Source organism: Equus quagga, chromosome 13 (genome assembly GCF_021613505.1).
Source record: "Equus quagga isolate Etosha38 chromosome 13, UCLA_HA_Equagga_1.0, whole genome shotgun sequence".
Classification (NCBI taxonomy): Eukaryota; Metazoa; Chordata; class Mammalia; order Perissodactyla; family Equidae; genus Equus; species Equus quagga.
In genome coordinates, this window is record NC_060279.1 from 97258204 (window position 1) to 97275982 (window position 17779).

Here is a 17779-nt window from a genome sequence, read left to right on the forward strand (position 1 = left end):
TTGTGCCTGCTGACCACATCTCTCCCCCGCCCTGGACACAGATTTTATCCCAGTCGTCTGGGATCTGACCTCTGCACCTCCCAAAGCACACCTTCCAGCCCTGTCCCGTTCGTCCGTTCAGTGAAGATTTACTGAGCATCTATGGTGTGCATTCCCGGTGCAGAAATCTAATGATGCCTCGTCAATGATCACGGATGCAATAAGCTACAGAGCGAAGGTCATGCCGAAGGTTAGACCACCTGCGTTGGAAACTTAGCTTTGCCATTCTCTGGCTGTGTGACTCTAGGCAAGTACTTAACTTCTCTGGGCCTCAGGGTCCTCATCCTTACACTGGAACAGTCATGCACCCGCCTCAGAGGGTTGTTCTGAAGGGAGAGTGTTCAAGGGAGAGGGAACAGCATGTGCAAAGGGTTAGGAGGGGAGGGACCCTACAAGCTTCCAGGCGTCTCTAAGCTGCTGAGTCTGACTGGGATGAGGGGAAAGCAGTAAGGTAAGTGATGGGGCTGAGGGTTGGCGGGGGCCAGGATGCACAAGGCCCTGGATGGGGGACTTTACTCTGAAGGCACTGGATTAAAGGGATCTAGAGGTAAAAAGTGTTCTCTCTGGCTGCCATGTGGACGTGGCGGTGGGAAGGTGAGACTGGAGGCCAGGAGCCCAGAGGGGAGGCTGGGAGGAACACAGCAGCCAAGGGGCAGGGGTGCGGGGGGAGGGGGAGATGCTAGAGAGGACAGGCTGTGGGAGTGATGAGCTGTGATGGACGAGGGGCCTAGGACGAGACCCAGGGCTCTAGCCAGGAGACCAGGGGATGGTGGGGCCACCCTGGGATGGTGCCCAGGAGGAGAAGCAGATCTGGGGTTGACACTGAGGCCAGAGACGGACATAGTGGGTGCAAAGGACTAAGGGGGCAGCCAGGGGAAGGCACCCAGGCAGCTAGGCCCCTGGGACAGGAGCCCAGTGGAGAGGGCGGGAATCGGGCGCAGGCGTAAAGGATGGGGGTCAGGGAGCTACCAGTTTCCCTCGGCTGCACGGGGGGGAACCCGGCTCCTGCTCGGCTCAGGCTGGGCGGAGAGAGGGTGGTCCCCAAGGAGAGGCTTCCGCCTCCTTCCCCAGCCCTGCAGGATGTCCTGTGTTTACGGAGGTGGCCTTGGCCGGAACCAGGACACTGGTGCCACCCCCTAAACTCGACTTCCGATGGCCACACCCCTCGTGTGAGGGAAAGCAAGAGACACAGAGAGAGAGAGACAGAAAAGAGAGAAACAGAGACACGGAGAGAGTGAGACACAGAGATGTAGAGAGACAGAGTTGAGGAATGTCGAGACAAAGGGAGCTACAGACATGGAAGGACACACCGAGAGAGGGACATACCATTCACGACAAAAAACTCACAGCAAACTAGGAGAGGAAGCTTCTGTCACCTGCTAAAGGGCAGCTACAAAAACCTGACAACTACCATCTTGCATAATGGCGAGAGACTGGAGGCTTGTCCCCTCTGGACTGGCAAGGAGCAAGGGCACCTCTGAGACACGGAAAGACAGGAGAGCGCGGACCCGCCTCCCTCGTCTGTCTCACCCTGAGCAGCGAGGGGTGGATTTTCATCCCAACTGTCTAGCCGGGCCTGTAGTCAGGCTCTTTCCACCCTCAAGCTCTGACTCTGTCCCTCCCATAGACATCGGGGGCCCTCAGAACAAAGTCCAGCCTGTCCCCATGGCCCTCCCCTCGGGGTCCCCCCACACTGTCACATTCACCACTTTCTCAGAGAGGCCCTTTGCACAGCTGTTGCCTCTCTCTGAAACCCATTCTCGTGTATCCACCACTTGCAGCTTTGCATGAACTCCTATGTATCCGTCAGGTGCCCGCTCAAATGTTACCTCCTCTGGGAAGCCCTCCCTGCCCTTTCTGACAGTCCCAGAGTGCCAGGCTCCTCTGATAGACCTGCATCCATCCCTCACATCACTTAGCTCGGTGTGTAATTATACACTCGTTCTGTTGATCACTTCTTTAATGTCCGATCTGTCTGCCTGTGAGTCCTGTGAGGGCACAGTCATGGTCACTGCTGAGTCCTCAGCACTGCCCGGCCCAGGGATGGATACAGAGGCGGTGTCTGCGAACAGCTGGTGAATAAATGTATAAAGGAGAAGGAGACGCTAAGGAAGAGGCATGCTCGGCCCTGGGGACACAGGCAGGAACAAGGACACCGTTTTAAGCTCCTGGAAATTTCTTCTGTGCTCAGCTCTCTCTGGATTCAGGTCCTTTGCACAGGCTGTTCCCTCTGCCCACAACACTGTTCCCCTCCCTCTTCTCTTGCCTAGCTCCTATGGGTCATTCAAGCCTCAGCTCACATGTCCCCTCCTCCAGGAAGCCTTCCCTGACCTCCTTTCCTAGGGTGGAGCAGGCACCTTCTGCCTGTGATTCCTCCATCACAACCGTGGCTGTTCTGGGTCTGTCTCCCTGGTGGACTGTGACCTCTGTGGAAGCAGGCCCGGGCTATCTTGGTCACATTATGTCCCCAGCGCTCTCCAGCATGGGGCTGGGCACAAGACCAGGCGCGCACTGACTGCTGACACTGGGTGAAGGACTGCTGCATTCTCCTCACTGGTTCTTTGCCCACGTTTGTCCCTCCTGGCTCCCTCCTCCTCAGTTTGACTTCAGATGTCACCTCCTCCAGGAAGCCTTTCCTAAGCCTGTCCCACTTGGTGGTTTTAGGCCTTTCGGCCTCCCCAGTGCCCAGCAAAGGGCCTGCCACCCAACAAGGGCTTGTGAATGTTTGTTGAATGAAAAATGAATGTTTGGACGAATCAGTGAATGACAGAGAAAGGGACTGCAGTGGGGTGAGGGTCTCCTCAGGCCCATCAGCAGCCCTGACCACACTGTCCCTCCACCTCTCCCGAAGGAGGCTCCTGGCTGGGTTCCGGCCACAGCCCAACCCTTGGTGGCTGCCAGGCCTGGAAGGCATTTCCCGGAGCTCAGCACATTCCTGCCTTCCCCGGCGGCTGAGAGTGGGCAGGGGGCATTTCGGAGAGAAGAGACGGGGGGAGCCCTAGTATTCTGGGATCCTGCCAACCTGTCCTTGGTCCCTTATGCCCTCAGGAGCAGGTCCCCACTGCTTGGTGTGGGGAGGGGGTCAGGTCCACAGAGGGGCCAGCTGAGCTGGTGTGAGGGGCAAGGGTGCCCACCGAGGTGAGGGCCTGATGGCCGCGCCTGGCTGGACAATGGGACAGAAGCTGCTGACGCGCGCTTTGGGGGTAATCCTGGCCTCATCCCGGGCCGGCCCCAGGCCTGGGCTCAGAGAGAGCCACCAGCGGCCGAGGCAGCGGCCGGGTGGGTGCGAGTGGCATGTGGGGGTACTTGTGCTCCCTCTGCCGCCCCCCGGGTACCGGTGAGTCGGGGCAGGCTGGGGGCTGGGGGCCGGGGGGTCAGGGTGAGGCCTGCTAGCCTTGGTTTGAGAGTTGGGCAGGTCTGGGTTCAAATCCTGGTGCCATGGATGACCTGGCGTGGATGACCCTGGGTATCACGTCCCCTCCCGGAGCCTCCTTGTCTGTTACATGAAGGGGACAGAAGAGTGTTGCAGGGTCTTTGGGGCCCAGCAGAACTGGGGCCAGACCCCGGCTTCGCCACCTCCTGGCTGTGTGGCTAAAAATTTGGCATAATCCTTTCTCCTTCCGCCCTCGATTCAAAGAGCAGAACTTCGGGGCCCAGCACAGTACTTACCACATGAGAGGTGTCCCCTCCAATGGAAACCCCCTTAAACAGAGAAGTGGGGTTCCCCTGTGCCCGGTCCCGCTCAGGCCAAAACCCCCTGACAAGTCTAACCAGCGCGCTAATTTGTATGAATAATAATACAAAATACTTACAAGGGGCATTCACTCTGTGCCAGGCACTTTGAAAAGTTTTTGGCCTCTTTTAACTCATTTAATCTTCACAACAACCCCTTGAGGTGGGCACTTTAACGATCTCTGTTTTGGAGATGAAGAAACAGAGGCCCAGAGAGATGCTGTGACTTGCCAGAGGTCACACAGCCAGGAAGTGGCCGAGCTGGGACTGGAACCCAAACTGACCAGGAGAAAGAGTGGAAGGAGTTTATCTCAGGGGCCCCAAGAACCAGCGGGGCCATGCCAGGGTCTAGAAGCCGGGACATAGGGCTGGTGGGGTGCAGAGTCTCCAAGTGGCGGTGACAACGTGGAAAGTCCCTGGAGTGGGGCTCCTGGTGGAGGTCTCAGCCCAGGCGCTGGAGCGGCGGTGTCTCCTGGCTCCCCACACGCTTGCGGTGGATCCAGCTGGGAGAGGGGATGTTTGTTTCCCCCCCCCCCCCCCCCCCCCGATGTCATGCCCCCGCAGCCACTGGCTGGGGTCTCCCCCCCTCCCCCTCCCCATCCCTTTTCCCCCCCAGCCCCGGGCTGGGGCTGAGCAGACAGACCGGGAGCTCTCGAGGTGTCTGGAGGCCCAGTGGTAAGAGATCAGCCAGCCAGTCCCTCCCCTGGCCAGGCTGAGAAGCCATGGGAATGAGACCCAGGGTCCTGGGAGGTGCTGGGAGGGTGCCTGGGGCTCAGGAGGCAGCAGGATGTAGGAGTTAAAGGCCCAGACTTTGGAGCCGGACCCTGGGTTCAAATCCCAACATTCTCCTCCTTCTGGCTGCGCGGGCCCGGGGTGAGATGCTTCACCCTTCGAGCCTCTGCTTTCCCATCTCTGCAATGGGCCTATGGCGGCCACCTTGCAGGGCTGACTTGCGAGTCACTGAGTTGGTGCTTAAAAAGAGCCGAGAGAGGGCCAGGCTTTTCGGTCCCTGGAATGGGGTGCTGGGGAGGCAGCGCAGACCCTGTTGGTGGGAGGCCGGGGCGCAAGCTGGGTTTTGTTGCTCACCCCAAGTCCCCCTTTGGTAAGGGAGAAAGTTGGGACCACTGGTGAGCGCAGGCTGGATATGAGATGCTGTGAGATGCACAGCCGGCCACCACTTGCTGTCAGAGACTAGCATACGTTACTTGAGCACCTGCTATATACTGAGACTATTCTAAGGACCTGCTGTTATCTCAGAGCCACTCTTACTGGCTCCATTTTACAGATGAAGAAACTGAGGCCCTGAGAGGTGACATCCCTTGCCCAAGTGTTCAAACCCGATGGCCTCTGCTAATGTCCAGGGGCCCGGATGAGTCACGTCAACCCCCACGCCCATTGCTGAGGGCGCCAGATCCCTGGTGGTTGGGGAAGCCGAGGTTCTGAGTGCGGACACTTCCTAAATGAAGTGGCGGCCGGGAGGGTGCAGGAGGGCAGACAGAGCTGGGGGATCCCTCAGCAAGCCCAGCTCAGCTGAAGGGCCCAGGGCCCGGGTGACAGCCCCTGCCCCCAGCCGCTCCGAAGGGCATGAGCAGCATCTTCAATGGGCATGTAAGTTGGACCTTCCCCAGGGAGGTGTGGCGAGGACTTCATGAGCCAAGCCAGAAGGGAAGGGTTTGGTACATAGTAAGTGCTCAAGAAATGGGGACTCTGAGAATTCTGGAAGCTCAGCAACGTAGTAGGGCAGTGCCACAGCTCAAGAAATGGGCTGTTGGCATCTGGGGGAGGTGGGTCCTGCCTGGCTTGGACTCACCAGGGGTGCCCCGTTAGTCAGAGCTTTCCCTAACGCAAGCCAGGGACCTCCCAGCAACATCCCCGCCTCTCCTTCCAAGCCTAGTGGGACGGGCAGAGCTGGGAACAGAGAGTGCCTGGGGTGGGGTGGGGTGGGCTTCCTTCCGAAGCTGCCCCCACCACCCCCCCCCCGCCCCCTGGAGCTGGGTACGTGGCTCAGGAAGGGCACAGCTGGGCTAAATATAACCTGGGCTGGGCGGCTGTCCCGGGCCGGGATGCGGAGGGAGGGCACTCTCCGGCCTCCGCCCGGGATGAGCTTCCTGTGCCAGCCTCTGGGCGTGACCCTCACTGGCCCTGGCCTGGAACAGGGCACTTGCGGCCCAGGAGATCCTTCCGTCCGTCTCTACTTCCTCCTCACAAGTACCAGGCTTCTTCCCGGCCTGTTCAGGATGCCATGTAGTGTCAGGGACTCGGCGCTAGCTTTTCAGACCTGGGTTCGAGTCCCGATGTCATCAGTGTGGCATCCCGACTCTTAATTCTCATTTATTCATCAGTAAAATGAGCTACCATGAGGCCACGTCTATAAAGTGCCACCCGGCCCAGGGTTGACACCAACGAGGTCCCTCTAAAAATGCCTGTTTCTGGCACCTTCAACGCCTCCTCCGGCCCAGCCCGCTCCCGCCCCAGCTGTTTTGCAGCTTGGGCCTCCTCCAGGGCTCAGAGCCACCGATGCAAGTGAAGGTGCAGAGTTGGTGTCAAGGGCATGCGTCCTAGCTGTGTGATCCCAGGCAGGTCACCTCCCCTCTCTGAGCCTCAGTTTCCAACCCTAAAACAGCCCTCTCTCGGGGGATTTCAAGGCCTGTGTGTGCCAGCACAGGGCCCAGTTCAGAGGAAATGCCCCAGAGGGGGCAGCCAACCCTAGTTGGAGGGGCTAGGGGCTCAGAGAGGAGGTTGGGAAAGGAATGAAGACCGGGACTCCTAGGAGAGCCAGAGAGGAGCCCTCTGACGCTGTGGGGGGCCAGCCAGTGGAGTGCGGCCAGCTGGAGCATTGAGGGGGTCCCTGTGTCCTCTATCCTGGCCAGTGGTGGGCTATGAAGGGCCATTGTGCGGCTGGGGTGGGTGGGCAGGGGCGGAATGTGACTGAGCACAGCAGACGGGCCATTGTGTGACGGAATGTGCCGCGTGAGGCCTGACCTTTCCCCGGGGAGTGCGGGTTGGCGGGTTGGCATGCCAGGTGGGGGCCGGGAGGACAAGGCCACAGTCGGGGAGGGGGTGGCAAGGAGACAGTGTCCATCCCCTTTGAGGCTGCTTGCGGATCCCAGCTCTGCTTCCTTCTCCCTGTGCTGTGTGACCTTGAGCCAGGCTCTTGGCCTCTCTGAAGGGCTAGGGTTTTCCTTGGTGAGGCGGAAAGCGAAGGTTTTAGCACACAACTGGCACAGAGTAACCACTCAGTGCCCATTAGTTATTATTATCTATTATCTGCATAAGAGAACGCAGCTTTCAAGACAAGTTCATTTGTGACCTGAGCACGTGACTTCCCTCCTCCCAGCCTCAGGTGTCTTCTTTGTAAGGGGCTTAATCATTGTACTGGCTATTCTGAGGTCCCCATGCAATGACCCCTGTGGGACACTGGACATGAGACAGGACCACAGGAAGTTCTTAATAATAATAATAATAATAACAATAGCAAATGCTTATGAAGCGCCCACCATGTGCCTGCCACTTGATATTTATTAACCCATTTGACCCTCCCAACAGCCCCGTGAAGTAGGAGATCTCATTCTCCCCGTTTTATAGATGAGGAAACTGAGGCACAGAGAGGTGGGGTGACTTGCCCACGGGGAGTACATGGGAGCAATTGCCATGATTTTATAGTGAATTTGGCCCCCTCGGTCAGCCGAGGTGGTTGGCACAGGGGCTCTGCTGTCATAGGCCTAGGGGTCAGTTCTGGCTTTACTGTTTGTTTTCCAGCTGTGTCACCTTGGGTAGAGGTCTTCTGTGCCTCAGTTTCCCCACCTGCTCTGGGGGATAGAGTACTGACAGAGCGCCGGAAGGGTCAGGCCCTCAGGAGACCATCAGTGGGGTTAGCTGACAGTAATGTTCTTCTTCTTAGAGCCCGGGACCCAGGAGGCCCAAGGAGCTGGAGGTGACCCTGAGGTGAGCCCTGGCCGGTGCCACATGCCCCTCCCTGCCCCTCCCTGGCCTGCCTGGAGCCTCATGCCCTGGTCTCTCCCTGGCAGGCAGCAAGACCCCCGAGGAAGGGCGCGAGGCTCGCAGACGACTGTGTGGCACCCCAGGCTGGGCTCCTGTTAGGAGGGGGTGGCTGTGCCCAGGCTGTGGTGAGAGGACAGCGGGGTGGGGGGCCCTTCTCCCCTCGACCTGCCCCTCCAAGCCCCCCCTCCTCCCCTCCCCTCTCCTGGCCTCAAGCCTCCATCCCTGCCCCCCGGCAGGCACAGAGGCAGCTGCTCCATGCAGAACTGAAGCTGGTCCTGCAGCAGAAGGGAGAGAGGAAGCGGGCGCCCGGGGCCCACGCGACTCCCAGCAGCGCCATGGAGGCCCGGAGCCGGAGCGCCGAGGTGAGCGCCCACATCCTGCCGGGGGAGACTGGTGGGGCCCGCCTCAGGGGCTCGTACTAGGGCGGCAATGGGACACTTCCTGGCTTCTCTGTGCCTCAGTCTCCCCATCTGTGAAATGGAAATAGCAACAGTGGCCTACTTTCTGGGTCTCTGTGAGGAGAACAGTTTAACATATGTAGTGCTTAGCAGAGAGCCTGGCACAGACTGAGATTCAAAGCGGCTAATTCCTTGGAGTGTAATGGAGTTAGATGAATAATGAGCTAAAGAAAATCAAGGAGAAACTCTTCGTGGGAAGAGGCAGGATGGTGTAGGGGTTAAGGACATGGGCTTGGGACCTACCATTTCGGCTGTGCAGCCCTGAACAGGGTCTGACTTCTCTATCCCTCAGTTTCCCCATCAGTGAAGTGGGGCAATGGTCCCCACTTCTGAGAGTGTAGAGTGGGTCTACTTTTACCGGAGCCGAGCTGAGGCTGAGGGGTGGCAGGCAGAGGTTAAGTATAAGCAGGTCACTGCCTACAGGACGGCCCGGGGGCTCTGAGGTCACAGCCCTGGGGTTGAGGCCCAGCTGCTTAACTTGCTCTGTGGCCTCAGGCAAGTCACTTCACTTCTCTGGACCTCTGTGTCCTCCTCAGGGACTGCCCAAGCCGGGGGAAGGATGAAATGAGATGCTGCACAGAAAGTGCTAGCCCAGGGCCTGCTGGGGGTGGTGATGGCCATGCTGCTCCCTGCTGCCCGCACCACAACTCTTCTTACCCCTTCTCACCGTGCTCTGCCCAGCCCTCTAGTCCCGGGGCCACTGCTGTGGGGCATCTGGCCCAGACCTGCTTTCCCCTCCTCAATCCCTGGGCTCCAGTCTGTGCCAGCCTCGATGCCCTGCCCACTAGAGCATCCTCTCGGATCCCTCTTGCTTCAGGTCTCAGCTCACAATCAGAGACTCCTTCCAGTACGCCCATGTGGTCCAACCTGACAGTGGGTTAACAGGCCCAGAGAGGGCAAATTTCTCCGCCAGAGACACACAGCAGATTGGGTTCCCAGACAGTCGTGGAACTGAGGTCTCTCACTGCCTCTTCTGGGAAGCTCAGAGGTGAATCCCACAGTGCGCTGCTGGGCCAGGGCCAGGTCAGCACCATTTACAGTAAATACCAGGAATACCACGTCTGCCGGTCCACCACTCATTACCCACGCACCCCCATTCGCTGGATTCCCTCTCCCACGGGCGTTCTGCAGGTCTTAGGGTCAGAGAGCCCACAATAGGACACAGTCACACACATTCAAGCCTCCAAGGAGGCCAGTCCTACCTCCAGCCTCCATCCTACACCACTTGAGGGTCCTGCCCTTTCTTCGCAACCCCATCCTCAACTCAACTCTTGTTCTCTTGTTATGAAAGCCCCTCCCCACAGCTCAGTCCTTAAGACGATGGGTCCCCGCCGCACCTCCACTTATACCTCTAGCCACACTCCTCTCGGATCTTCGGCCCCTCCTCTCTGGCCTGTGTCTCCGGCCGCGCGTGCTCCCAGGCCGGGCTCCAAACTGCTAGCCCCGCCCCCGGGCTAGCCACGCCCCCTTGGGAGCACAGCCCCGCCTCTCAGTCTCAGACGGGGTGCCCTCCAGCCTCTCCACCCCCCCCCCCCCCCCCCCCGACAGCCGACCTAGGGGTCCACGAGGCCAGCCGGCACTGAGCCGTTGGACCTGTCCGCGGGTCCCCAAGAGCGAGCAGTCCCCGCGCTTCCTTAAAGGGGAGATGCCGGCGTGGGTGGGCCCGCACGACCCGCCTGCGCCGCGCCGAGGGGCGCGTGCCCCGAGGACCCGTTTAATTAGGAGCGATGGCGGGCTCTGGACGAGGTCCGGCCCTAGCGCCCCATGGCGACCCCTCGCCGCCCTTCGCAGGAGCTGAGGCGGGCGGAGTTGGTGGAGATCATCGTGGAGACGGAGGCGCAGACGGGGGTCAGCGGCATCAACGTGGCGGGCGGCGGCAAGGAGGGCATCTTCGTCCGCGACCTGCGCGAGGACTCGCCAGCCGCCAGGAGCCTCAGCCTGCAGGAAGGTGGGCGGGGCGGGGAGTGGGCGGGGCCTTCCTGCGGGGGCGGGGCTAGGACTCTGCTCTGGGTCCTGAGCGGGACCCGCGACCGGGAGGCAGGGGTGAAGGGCTTGAGGCGGGGCTTTGTGTGTCGGCGTTGCAGTTGCTCACAGGGGGCTCTGGAGGCACATTGTCTCGGTTCGACTCCCAGATCTGCAGTTTACTAGCTTGCGATCTTTCTGTGCTTCAGTTTTCTCATCTCTAAAGTGGGAATAATTCTAGTCCTTACCTCATAGGGTTATTATGTGGATTGAATGAGTCAGTATTTGAAAACACTTAGCACATAGCTAAATGGCCCATAGTAAGCACTACCTAAGTGCTAGTTATTTTTGTTGTTGGGGCTGGAGAAAAGAGGTGGAGTCAGCTTGGAGGGGTGGGGAGGCGAGCTTAGTAAGTAAGGGCTGTTTCAGGTAACATGGATGAGGCTGATGCGATTTATTCATGCAACGGTGATGTGCTAAGGGCCTTCTCTTTCCAGATATTATTCTAGGTGCTTGGGTTCCCGCAGTGACCAAAACAGACAACACTCTCTGCACTTATGGAGCTTACATTCTAGTGGGGACAGACATATTTAAGCAAAATATGTAAAATACATAGTGAATTAGAAGGCAGTACGTGCTCAGGATGCCAGGATGGAAGCTGCATTTTTAAATAGGACGAGCCAGGAAGGGAGGAAAGGCCTAGGAGGTAAGGAAAGAGTTCTGTGGCCATCTGGAAGAGCATTCTAGGAGGATAGAACAGCCCGTGCAAATGCGCCAAGGTGGGAGCGCGCCTGGCTTGTTGGAGGAAGAGCAAGGAAGCCAGTGTGGATGGAATAGAGTTAGTGAAGAAGAGAGTAAGAGATGAGGCCAGAGAGGTAAGAGAAAGGGCAGATTTTAGAGGGCTTTATGTGCCATGTGAGGACTTTGGCTCTTAATCTGGGAGGGTGGTGAGTGGAGGAGGAGCATGAATGGACCGCGCTGAACTTCTGTATTAGCAATATACTGTAGGGGGGCAGGGTGGGGAGCAGGGAGACCACAAAGAGGCTACTGTGATTATCCAGGTAAGAGATATTGATGCTCAGGGCCAAAATGGTGTTATTGGAGGTGAAGAGAAGGGTTTGGATTCTGGATATATTTTGAAGGAGGAGCCTTCAACCTGCATATGGGGTGTGATGCGAAGAGAGGGGTCAGGGGGTCAGGGATGTATCTAAGGATTCTTGATATGAGGATGGAGTTGGTAGCACCACAAATGGGGGACACTGGGACTGGAGCTCGTTTGGAGGAAGACCAGGAGTACAGGTTGCATCTGTCAGATGAGAGGTGTCTGTTAGACACCAAGGTGGACATGTGGAGGGCTGGTTGGATATATGAGTCCAGGCTGGAGAGGAGAGTGCTCACCTGGAGGGAGATTCTTGGAAGTTGTCAGCATATTTATGATCTTTAAACTCTTGAATCTGGATGCGCTTCACAAAGGGGTGAGTGTAGCAAGTAGATGGAGAAGAGATGAGGTCCAAGACCTGAGTTCTGGGACGCTGTGTCTTTAAGAGGTCGGGAGATGGGGAGGAACCCTCCCAGGAGGTTGAGAAGGATTCTGCAGAGATGTTCCAGAGGATGTGGCACCCTGGAAGCCAAGCCACGCAAGTGGATGAAGAAGAGAGAGCGAAGTTGGGTCAAAGGCTGAGGGGTTCAAGCAGATGAAGTCTGGGACTTGACCACTGGACTTAGCTACACAGAGGTCACTGTGTGGGACCTTGAGAGGGGCAGTTCAGGGTTCCAGGAAGGGGTGTCAGAAGTGTGATTGGAGAAATGGAAATAATGCAGCTAGACAACTCAATGCATTTTGCCCTTAAGGTGAACAGATAAGTGGGGCGGGAGCTCCAGGAGGAGTGAGGTCAAGACAACGTTTCTTATGGGAGATGTTGTGTGCTGATGGGAATAATGTAGAAGAGAGGGACAAACTGATGATGTGGGGAGAGAGAGGCGAATTGCTGGCAGATGGCCCTGAGAAGACAGTGGAGGGAATTGACCTGAGCTAGGAGTGGGGACAGTTCATCCCCAGGAAGAGTAGAGAGTGGGGTAAATTGCCACAGGAGCAGGGGGGTGAGTAATGGGGTGGGAGCTTCTGGAAGTTCTTTTCTGATTCTGTTTTTTGAGTAAAGGGAGCAAAGTTAGCGTCTGAAAAGTGAAGATGGGGGAGGGGAGTGCAAAGGCGATGGGCGTGGCCTGAGTGGGCGTGGATTTGCTCAGTCGGGGAGGCGGAGCTAAGGCAAGGGGTGGGGCTTCGTTGTTAAGTGTCCCATCTCGAACAGGGAGGAATTTTGCGTCTGGATCCTGCGCTCGGGGATAGGCGGGGCCGAAATTTGGGGCGTGGCCTCGCTGCGCTGGCTCCGGGGAAGCCGGTGCAACGAGGCTAGCGTAGAGCCCGGAGATGCTCACGCCCTGCCCACCTCCACCTCGTCTGCAGGGGACCAGCTGCTGAGCGCCCGCGTGTTCTTCGAGAACTTCAAGTACGAGGACGCGCTACGCCTGCTGCAATGCGCCGAGCCTTACAAGGTCTCCTTCTGCCTGAAGCGCACTGTGCCCACCGGGGACCTGGCGCTGCGGCCCGGGACCGTGGCCGGCTACGAGATCAAGGGCCCGCGGGCCAAGGTGGCCAAGCTGGTACGCGTGCTTAGCCCGGCCCCAGCCCTGGACCACCCCAGCGATCCCGGCTCGGCACCGTGAGCCCCCACACCGTGGGCCACCCTTGCCCTGTCTCTTCACTAACCCACCGCTAATCCCACCTTCTGCCTCCTGTTCTCTGCCCCAGAACTCCTCCCTGGGGAGGGGGACCCACCCATCCCAGACCAGAGTCCTCACCCGCCTCGTAGCGGCATCCCCACCTTCAGCTCCAGGCTCACCAGGGGTCCTGAACAGCGGACTCCCAACCACGGAGGCCAGGTCCCATTCGGGGCACTGCTCACTTTGGGAGTGACCCTGGGCCAGTTTCTTTCCCTCCTTGGGCCTCAGTTTCCCCATCTCTAGAATGAGGGTATCGGAGAAAATCCTGGACGAGGATCCAGAAGTCTTGGGTCCCAGTTTCCACACTCCTCTTGACTCACTGTGAGATTCTAAATGAGCGTCTTTGCTTTCTGGGCCAGTAATGGTGAAATGCCAGGAAGTGGGGACGCTGTTTTGGGGACAAATGCTCAATCCAACACATCCCCAGCCTGGTACAATACCAGCTGGGGCTCCCCCTGTCCACCCCAAGCCTCCCCACTGTCCCACTGCCTCCAGCCTCTCTCCTCTCTCCCCAGAACATCCAGAGTCTGTCCCCTGTGAAGAAGAAGAAGATGGTGGTGCCCGGGGCCCTGGGGGCCCCTGCAGACCTGGCCCCCATTGATGTCGAATTCTCCTTCCCCAAGTTCTCCCGTCTGCGTCGGGGCCTCAAAGCCGAGGCTGTCAAGGGTCCTGTCCCAGCCGCCCCCACCCGCCGGCGCCTCCAGCTGCCTCGGCTGCGCGTCCGAGAAGTGGCGGAGGAGGCCCAGGCAGCCCGGCTGGCCGCTGCCGCTCCTCCCCCCAGGAAAGCCAAAGAGGAGGCCGAGGTGGCAGCGGGAGCCCGTTTCACGGCCCCCCAGGTGGAGCTGGTTGGGCCCCGGCTGCCCAGCGCTGAAGTGGGTGTCCCCCAGGTCTCAGCCCCCAAGGGGCCGCGGGACGTGGCCCCCGCAGCGGAGGCAGTCAGCGGCTTTGCCCTCCACCTGCCGACCCTTGGGCTGGGAGCCCCAGCTCCGCCTCCTGTGGAGCCCGTGGCCGTTGGGATCCAGGTCCCCCAAGTGGAGCTGCCTCCCTTGCCCTCGCTACCCACTCTGCCCACGCTTCCATGTCTGGAGACCCGGGAAGGGGCCGTGGCGGTGGTGGTGCCCACTCTGGAAGTGGCAGCACCTTCAGTGGGGGTGGACCTGGCCTTGCCGGGTGCAGAGGTGGCGGCTCCAGCAGAGGCACCTGAGGTGGCCCTGAAGATGCCCCGTCTCAGTTTCCCCCGCTTTGGGGCTCGAGCAAAGGAAGTTCCTGAGGCCAAGGTGGCCAAGGGCATCCCCGAGGCCAAGGTGAAGGGGCCCAGGCTTCGGATGCCCACCTTCGGGCTTTCTCTCCTGGAGCCCCGACCCGCTGCCCCTGAAGCCGTTGTCGAGAGCAAGCTGAAGCTGCCCACCATCAAGATGCCCTCCCTTGGCATTGGGGTCTCGCCGCCTGACGTCAAGGTACCCAAGGCGCCTGAGGTGAAGCTCCCCAAAGTGCCCGAGGCGGCCCTTCCAGAAGTGCGACTCCCAGAGGTGGAGCTCCCAAAAGTGTCGGAGATGAAACTCCCAAAGGTGCCAGAGATGGCGGTGCCAGAGGTTCGACTCCCAGAAGTGCAGCTGCCGAAGGTGCCTGAGATGAAGCTCCCTAAGGTGCCTGAGATGGCCGTGCCAGAGGTTCGACTCCCAGAGGTGCAGCTGCCAAAGGTCCCCGAGATGAAGCTCCCAAAGGTGCCCGAGATGGCTGTGCCAGAGGTTCGACTCCCAGAGGTGCAGCTGCCAAAAGTCCCTGAGATGAAGCTCCCAAAGGTGCCCGAGATGAAGCTCCCGAAGGTGCCCGAGATGGCTGTGCCGGAGGTTCAGCTCCCGGAGGTACAGCTGCCGAAAGTCCCCGAGATGAAGCTCCCGAAGGTGCCAGAGATGGCCGTGCCAGAGGTTCGACTCCCGGAGGTACAGCTGCCAAAAGTCTCAGAGATGAAGCTCCCGAAGATGCCCGAGATGGCCGTGCCGGATGTGCAACTCCCAGAGGTGCAGCTGCCAAAAGTCCCAGAGATGAAAGTCCCCGAGATGAAGCTCCCGGAGTTAAAACTCCCCAAGGTGCCCGAGATGGCCGTGCCGGACGTGCGCCTCCCGGAGGTGCAGCTGCCAAAGGTGTCGGAGATGCGGCTGCCAGAAGTGCGGGCGCCAAAGATCCCAGAGGTGCATCTTCCGAAGCCCCCCGAGGTGAAGCTGCCCAAGGCTCCAGAGGGGCAGCTCAAAGCGTCTGGGGCGGAGCAGGCAGAGGGTATGGAATTTGGCTTCAAGATGCCCAAGGTGACCATGCCCAAGCTAGGGAGGGCGGGGTCCCCATCACGAGGCAAGCCAGGCGAGGCAGGGGCTGAGGGCTCGGGGAAGCTGGTGACACTCCCCTGTCTGCAGCCAGAGGTGGGCAGCGAGGCTCGTGTGGGGGTCCCCTCTCTCACACTGCCCTCAGTGGAGCTGGACCTGCCACGGGCTCTCAGCCTGGAGGGGCAGGTCCCAGCAGCAGAAGCGGGCAAGGCAGAGCGGGCAGAGGGCCCCGGGGTGGCAGCAGGGGTCGGGGAAGGGGCCTTCCGAATGCCGTCTGTTGAGATCGTCACTCCACAGCTGCCCACCGTGGAGGCTGGGGAAGGGCGGCCGGAGGTGACAGAGATGAAAGGCAAGCCAGCCTCCAAGTTCTCCCTGCCCAAGTTTGGACTCTCGGGGCCAAAGGTGGCAAAGGCAGAGGCTGAGGGGGCCGGGCGGGCCACCAAGATGAAGGTGTCCAAGTTTGCCCTCTCCCTCCCCAAGGCTCGGGCCGGGACTGAGGCTGAGGCCAAAGGGGCAGGCGAGGCGGGCCTGCTGCCTGCCCTCGATCTGTCCATCCCGCAGGTCAGCCTGGATGCCCATCTGCCCTCGGGCAAGGTGGAGGTGGCCGGGGCTGACGTGAAGCTCAAGGGGCCCAGGTTCGCCCTGCCCAAGTTTGGGGTCAGAGGCCGGGACACGGAGGCGGGAGAATTAGTGCCGGGGGCGGCCGAGCTGGAGGGCAAGGGCTGGGGTTGGGATGGGAGGGTGAAGATGCCCAAGCTGAAGATGCCCTCCTTTGGACTGACTCGAGGAAAGGAAGCAGAAATCCAGGGTGAGCGTGTCAGCCCTGGAGAAAAGTCAGAGTCCACGGCGGGGCAGCTGAAGATCCCCGAGGTGGAGCTAGTCACGCTGGGGGCCCAGGAGGAAGGGGGCGCCGAGGGGGCAGTGGCTGTCAGTGGAGTACGGCTTTCAGGCCTGCAAGCATCCACGACCAGGCAAGTGGGCACTGAGGGCCAGGACGGGGGGCTGAGGATGCCCCTGGGCATCTCCCTGCCCCAGGTGGAGCTGGCCAGCTTTGGGGAGGCCACCCCGGGGCAGCAGGCCGAGAGTGCAGCCCCTCCAGCAGAGGGCACGGCAGGCTACAGGGTCCACGTGCCTCAGGTGACCTTGTCTCTGCCTGGAACCCAGGCGGCGGGCGGTGAGCTCTTGGTGGGTGAGGGCGTCTTCAAGATGCCTGCAGTGACAGTGCCCCAACTTGAGTTGGACGTGGGGCTGAGCCGAGAGGCGCAGGTGGGTGAGGCAGCCACAGGCGAAGGTGGGCCGAGGCTGAAGATGCCCACGCTGGGGGCCAGAGCTGGGGCTGGGGGAGAGCGGCCTGGGGACCAGTCCCCGGGGGCTGAGCGCACCTTCCATCTCTCACTGCCCGACGTGGAGCTCTCGCCACCCGCCGTGGGCAGCCATGCCGAGTACCAGGTGGCAGAGGGTGAGGGGGATGCTGGACACAAGCTCAAGGTGCGGCTGCCCCGGTTTGGCCTGGCGCGGGCCAAGGACGGGGTTGAGGAGGGCGAGAAGGCCAAGAGCCCCAAACTCAGGCTGCCCCGCGTGGGCTTCAGCCAGAGCGAGGCGGTCCCCGGGGAGGGCTCCCCCAGCCCAGAGGAGGAGGAAGAGGAGGGCAGCGGGGAAGGGGCCTCCGGGTGCCGAGGCCGTGTCCGAGTCCGCTTGCCCCGTGTGGGCCTGGCTAGCCCTTCCAAGGCCTCTCGGGGGCAGGAGGGTGAGGCAGCCCCCAAGTCCCCTGGCGGGGAGAAGTCCCCCAAGTTCCGCTTCCCCCGGGTGTCCCTAAGCCCCAAGGCCCCGGGCAGGAGTGGGGACCAGGAAGAGAGTGGATTCCGGGTTCGGCTGCCCAGCGTGGGGTTTTCGGAGACAGGGGCTCCAGGCCCCACCAGGATGGAGGGGGCTCAGGCTGCCGTCGTCTGAAGCCCCGGGCAGAGGGAGACCACTCCCGTCTTCCCATCAGCCTCCCCCTTGTTTGTGTGTGAGATAACTAGCACTAACCCCAGAGGGCTGGGAGGGGGGGCGACTGACGGGGCAGGGCCGGGGAGGCCCCGTGCCCAGCTCATTGGCAGGAGAGCCTGTATCTTGCCAAGCCATGTGAATAAAGTAATCCAGAGGTAGCCTTGAGTCTGTCTCCTCTGTGTGCGGGAGGGGGCGGGAGAGGGTGCACACAAGGAGTCCCTGAGGAGGAAGGAGGGGCGATTTGAGCCTGGCCTGAGGGAAGTCTGTGTGTGGGTGACATAGGCCACCCCTGGTCTGAGGAGGTCACGGAGGCCATGGGCTGGGCCCGGTAGGAAGGGAGCCTGCCTTAGTCCTTCAGAATTACCAGGGGCCTCTGAGCAGGCATCTGGGAAGTTCCTGGAAGAGCACAGCTGTGGGACCTTTCTGTCGGGGACTCTGCCTGTCCTGGGGACCCACTCCTGGCAGGACAGCCCTGGGGGCCCTAGAGAACAGAGT

At 60.3% G+C, this 17779-nt stretch overlaps 1 protein-coding gene across 4 annotated transcripts; it reads left to right on the top strand.

Moving 5' to 3' along the window:
- Positions 1-4419: 4419 nt before the first annotated feature.
- PRX (periaxin) lies at positions 4420-17396 on the top strand. 4 transcript variants are annotated; one of them, XM_046680434.1, is made up of 7 exons: positions 4420-4446; positions 7673-7716; positions 7800-7898; positions 8010-8135; positions 10023-10179; positions 12658-12854; positions 13490-17396. In XM_046680434.1, exons 4-7 carry the CDS (start codon positions 8109-8111, stop codon positions 17243-17245), a joined length of 4137 nt encoding a protein of 1378 aa, XP_046536390.1. In that variant the 5' UTR covers positions 4420-4446; positions 7673-7716; positions 7800-7898; positions 8010-8108; the 3' UTR covers positions 17246-17396. The 4 variants fall into 4 exon arrangements, with proteins under 4 accessions (XP_046536390.1, XP_046536391.1, XP_046536392.1 ...); XM_046680435.1 differs by lacking the exon at positions 4420-4446 and adding an exon at positions 5289-5379; XM_046680436.1 differs by lacking the exon at positions 4420-4446 and having other exon boundaries at positions 7804-7898.
- The last annotated feature ends 383 nt before the right edge of the window (positions 17397-17779 follow it).

What these genes read in the sequence shown, in the direction of transcription:
- PRX (XM_046680434.1), top strand. Translation starts at nt 8,109, where the DNA reads ATGGAGGCCCGGAGCCGGAGCGCCGAG. An exon ending in GAGCCTCAGCCTGCAGGAAG is followed by an intron (nt 10,180 to 12,657) that starts GTGGGCGGGGCG and finishes CCTCGTCTGCAG; the next exon opens with GGGACCAGCTGCTGAGCGCC. An exon ending in GGGCCAAGGTGGCCAAGCTG is followed by an intron (nt 12,855 to 13,489) that starts GTACGCGTGCTT and finishes CTCTCTCCCCAG; the next exon opens with AACATCCAGAGTCTGTCCCC.